This window comes from Anarrhichthys ocellatus, unplaced genomic scaffold, assembly GCF_004355925.1.
Source record: "Anarrhichthys ocellatus isolate YVR2014 unplaced genomic scaffold, GSC_Weel_1.0 scaffold3503, whole genome shotgun sequence".
In the NCBI taxonomy this organism is placed as follows: Eukaryota; Metazoa; Chordata; class Actinopteri; order Perciformes; family Anarhichadidae; genus Anarrhichthys; species Anarrhichthys ocellatus.
Genome location: NW_022283477.1, coordinates 1 through 5,590, shown reverse-complemented (window position 1 = coordinate 5,590; position 5,590 = coordinate 1). Strand labels below are relative to the sequence as shown.

At 39.2% G+C, this 5,590-nt stretch overlaps 1 protein-coding gene across 1 annotated transcript; it reads left to right on the top strand.

Annotated features, from left to right (window-relative positions):
* Positions 1–1,100: 1,100 nt before the first annotated feature.
* On the top strand, positions 1,101–2,743 carry nat8 (N-acetyltransferase 8). Its single transcript, XM_031840879.1, has one exon. It carries the CDS (start codon positions 1,572–1,574, stop codon positions 2,241–2,243), a length of 672 nt encoding a protein of 223 aa, XP_031696739.1. The 5' UTR covers positions 1,101–1,571; the 3' UTR covers positions 2,244–2,743.
* Positions 2,744–5,590: the final 2,847 nt, after the last annotated feature.

Below are 5,590 nucleotides of genomic sequence, written 5' to 3'. Positions count from 1 at the left end.
TTTCTTTTTGCTGATCTTCTGACCAATCTTCTGACCAAAATCACTGAGGCGGGATGTTTTCTCCTGCATGTGTCGATGAGTATGTGAAAGAAGAGAGAGATCATCTGCATAGTCGAGATCTTCAAGTGATGAAAATAGAGTCCATCGAATGCCTCTATTTTGGTCTTCAGTTGTTTGTCTCATTACCCAGTCAATAGTGATATTGAAGAGCAAAGCTGACATCACACATCCTTGCCTCACACCTGTTTTTACTTGGAATGTTTGGAGACTGTTTCCAACCCTACATGTGAAGTTAGTATAAAAACTTTGGATCACATGAACTATATCTTCAGGGATCCCATAATGCCGCAATATACGCCAAAGGCTTTCACGATGAATGGAGTCAAATGCTTTTTCAAAGTCAACAAAGTTTATATACAGTTCCCTCTGCCACTCTGTGCACTGCTCTATGATGTAACGTGAATAACTTATTAAACTGATTAATCTCACATTTGATTTATTATTGAGCCTGTTGAGCGGAACACAAACACTGATGTCACACTCCGTGAAGAGTAAAAACCATGAGTTCTTACAGTCATATACAGAATGTAAAAGAAAACAATAAACTTCAATAAAGACCATTCTGAGAATGGGTCGTTTTCAGACTCTTTGATGATTAATGTATTACAATGTGAGCATAATATTATCTATATTGTATTTGTGGTCCACACAAACAATTATTCTATACTATTTTAGTTACAATTTTGTTTACTGTGGATTTTTTACTTATTTAATATTCTTTACTGTTTTATTACTTATTTATAATACTTGTTTTGATCTTGTGTTTTTGACAATGTCTGTTGTTTGCACTATACGAACACTATATACAAGTTAATAAAGGATTATCTTATCTTACTCCACTTACTATTGACCGATAACCAATATCAATATTCTAGTTTACTCATTATTACATGAACACGTGACATGAACCAACATTGATGAGGATCCCTCAAAATCTAATTATAATTCATGATAATAACATTATTTAATCTCCACAGTGTCTTGTTGCTTATTGGCGTACATACATACATGCATACATGCGTATATACGTACATGCATATATACGTACATGTGTACATACATGCATACACACAGACAGACAGACAGACAGACAGACGTAGTTAGAATGAGCCTCTATATTGCACAACCCAGTTAGCTGGTCAGGCTTTAATAGCAGTGCTATCCACGCAGCTTATGAGCTAATGATGTGTTTCACATGTAACATCTGTGTTGGCTCAGTTATTAGGAACAACAGCTGTTGGAGTAGTTCATGAAAATGTACAGCATGTTTCTCTGCAATGTGAAGAAGTGAAAGAAGTATTTAAAGTTTCAGAAATGGGATTATCAAAGTGCCAGTACTACCACTGTAATGACAACATGATGCACTCCAATGAGAGTTTTAGGGACATGCTTCAGCACACTGTGATGCTGAGAAGACACAGAATTAAAGGACAAAAGAACGAATATATGATTGCAAAGTGATTTATCTGGTTGTTTTGACCTCCTGTTGTTTTACAGAGCAGGGCTGAGCCATGGCCAGTGTTGAGGTCCGGAGGTATCGGGATGACGACGCCGAGGCCGTGAAGGAGATCTTCACCATGGGGATGAGCGAGCACATCCCTTCGTCCTTCATGCACATCCTGAAACAGCCGCCGACCCAAATGGTGCTCATGTGCGTGTTCTGCGCTCTCATGACCAGCTCCAAGTCCTTCCTGTTCCCCATCCTCGCCGTCACCCTCCTCCTGGCCGGTGCCAGGCAGTTTGTCGTCTACATTTTCAACAAATACATCGACACCTCCCTCAAGCAGGACCTCAAAGACATCAGTGAGACCTACATGCAGAAGGACTCGTGCTTCTGGGTGGCTGAAGTTGACGGTCGGGTGGTGGGCATGGTGGCTTGCCTTCCTAATGACAATGCGCCTGCATGCTTGGAGTTGAAGCGCATGTCTGTCCACCGCAGTCACCGCGGGATGGGCGTCGCTAAGGCTCTGTGTCGAACAGTAGCTGACTTTACCCATGACAGAGGTTACGCAGCAGTCGTCTTGCACACCTCTGTGGTGCAAACGGACGCTCAGAAGCTGTACGAGCACATGGGCTACGAGAAGACAAGAGAGTTCGTGCTTCCGGAGCTGGCGGCCAAAATCACAAACTTCACTCTGTTTGAATACAGACTCGATCTACACAAAGATGGGAAAAGTGACTGAGTGGTCTAACATGTCACGGCGACAGTGCTGTCCATTCATCCAGTGTCTATGCTTATGCTTTCCCAGCATGCATTGCTCTAACCCTAACCACACACTCGGGTCAGGCGACAGTATCCACATGAGGAACTGTTTACTACACACAGTAGAAAGGTTTGGCTTGTTTTCTCTTCTTACACACACACACACACACACACACACACACACTCTGATCATTTTCATTGTTCTTAGTTGATATATAACTGACAGTCTTGCTTCTTCAAAGTGCTTTGATTATTTCATTTTGTCAATGATTTCCTTTCTGAATGACATTAAAATAAACCGATGGATCTACGATGCTCCTACCGTTTCTTTTGTGTAACATTAAGAACTTCTATCGACCATGTACTGAGGTATCAAAGTATTACCCTCTGTGTGTTATTTCTACTTCACCTTTCTCTGCTAATGAGCTGTGTTCTATCTCTAGAGAGCAATCTCACCAGTTGTCAGATTTGTTCATAGCAGGAATAGGAATGTGCTCGGAGTCGGGGGAACTATTTCCAGTTGCTCACTCTTGAAACGGAGCTCTACAGCTCTACATTGTTCATCTCTTCCTTCACCACACGTGTACTGCCGGAGGCCTAACAGAGTCTGGAAACCTGTTCAGCCAAACAGGAAGAACAGGTCTCTGCTTTGAGGAAGGTTGGTGGGGGGGATCCTGCCGGGGACTGAACCAGGTGTTTATGGTTTTGGGTCAATGCTGAAGTTCTGCCCTGGGGTTTGTTTTGCATACAGGATGCTGCACGGTTCCTGCTGAGGTTCTTGTTTGTTTCTTTCATTACAGATCTAATGAATATATCTGATTCATATCAAACTTGTGATTCTAAAAAGGATTCCAGGAACCTCAGGTTTCGGATTCATGGTCCCCAAAGATACATTTATCTGCCAGGTTATAAAGTGAAACACATAAATATAAAGTACACGGATAGAAATACGTCCAACAATTGCTAAAACCCCACAGACAAAACGAGATGTGTAAGCAATGTAGTTATGATCGTTTCATTACAAAAGTTTATTTTGTTTTCATGTTTATTCTCAATTCTTTCCTCAATCCTCTGTATTATTACCGCTACATTTATGAAACATAATATATCAAAGTTAACTTACAACACCAGTGCTTGCCTACAGTTCTCACACACGACAAAAAAGAGAAACATGAAACTATTTCCCTTAAATGTACTAAATTGTCTTCTATTAAATTATTATTCACACAACATTGTCCGTTTATTGTATTGGTTTATTTGATAAGGGACAGAGCACATTAATAAACACATTGCTGTAAATGCGCCAGAGTTAAAGCCAAGAGGCTATTTTCCATCTGTCGTCCCAAGAGGCAGATGTTACAAAGTAAAGCTAAAAACAGAATATCATTTACAAAGTGATGCGATATTGATCCTTTACAATGCATGCAGAAACAATGAATAAGTGAGAATATTAATATAAGTATATCATTCTTAAGTACTAACAAGACATGCAACACAACACACACAGCAAATCAGATGAGGGATAACTGTGTGCGTTGTTAGACTCTATCACACATCCATCTGTGTTTAAACCCTCTGCTCTCTACTTAACAGTGACTTCAGTAATATACCTTAACACCTCTGTAGTCTGGTACACCGCTGTGTAGCGGTTCTGATCAGGCAGCTGCTCGGACACCTCAGACCTCCATGGATGGATGTAGCCTGTCAGGGACGAAGCTCAGCCGACTTTAGGACTCTTTAACAGGTACAATTCAACGCTCACATGTCATCTGATCAATGGGAGATGAATGCAAAACGCACACGCACGTGTTTAGAAATGTAAAATGTGTGTGTGTCTTGTTCGTTTACTCGATAAGAGGGTGTTTGTGTTGGAGAAAGCAAACCGAAGCTAACGGCTACTGCTGCTCAGCTGGCCGGCAGGGAGTGTCCCACTGACAGCTGACAGCCCGAATATCAGACATGAAAGTGATGTTTTTAGAGCAGATCTCAGCCGGTGAAACACACAATGTGCACATTTAAACGGCTAATAATGGAGTTGAGATTATTACTAATCCGTAATGAGCTTTGGCTGGAGATGATGGAGGCGGTGTGGATCCTTTACAGGCAGCTCTAATCGGGATAAAGATGTATTCTCGTTTGGATTATTAATCCGGATTGTTTTTTCTTAGTTTTTCATCCAATTTGGTTAATCTGTCGGGAGATAAATGTCATGCAAGGGAGCAGCCACACCCATGCTGGGATCTGTTGTAATTACCACCAGACACACGCGTCAGAATATTAGTAGGCCTGTTAGAGATGTTTGGGGGATTAATAGTTGCTGATAATGTAAAATAAATGAGTGAAATATGATTGATGTGGTCATTGATGCATTATGTATGGAGCACGGCTCTCTCGGCTTTGAACTCACTAGATGGCACCAGATTACACATTTAGCTCTGAGACGTTTTTATTAATATTTATTCATATTTTCTAACCATGCTCTTTCATCCTACTGTGAGACACACTGTGGTGAAGTGCAGGAGTAAACAGGCTCTGCCTCGTGCTCTATGTCCTGTCTGCATGATGGAGAGACTGAATATCATTAGCATGCATGTGGTGGAGAGGAAGCTCAGCATGTAACCAGCAGTCAATTCATCTACTTATTATATTATTTTATATATATATATATATATATATATATATATATATATATATAATTTTTTTATTTATTTATTTTTTTTAATTTACAATAATCTAGAATTATGAAAAGCAGCAAGCTCTCACAGCAAAACTATTTCTTGAATATTAAAATAGTTGCAATTATTTAGTATTTTATAATTTATGATAAATGAAATATATATATATGTTATGTGGGCTACATGCACTGTGTATTAGAGCTGAAACAATTAGTCAATCAACCAATTGGTTGATTGACAGCGAAATGAATCAGCAACAATTTAGATAATTGGTTAATTATTTAAGTACATTTATTTAAAAGCAAAAATACAACAAAATAAATGTCAAAGTTACTCAAATGTCAATATTTATTAGTGTTTTTTTATTGTAATCATGATAAACTTAATATCTTTGAGTTTCAGACAAAACAAGTTATTTCATCTTCGTAATAAATGAAACTAGTTCTGAAACCGTCAGTGAGTCGAGCAACGAGAGAGGAATATAGTTAATATAGAGTTTGAACCATTTATTAGGTAAAGTACTCTGATTACTTCTTAACTTAAGTTGATTTTTTGATTAATGATGACTCCTTGATGACACCTTGATGACAGAATGATGACTCCTTGATAACAGAATGATGACTCCTTGATGACAGAATGATGACTCCTTGAT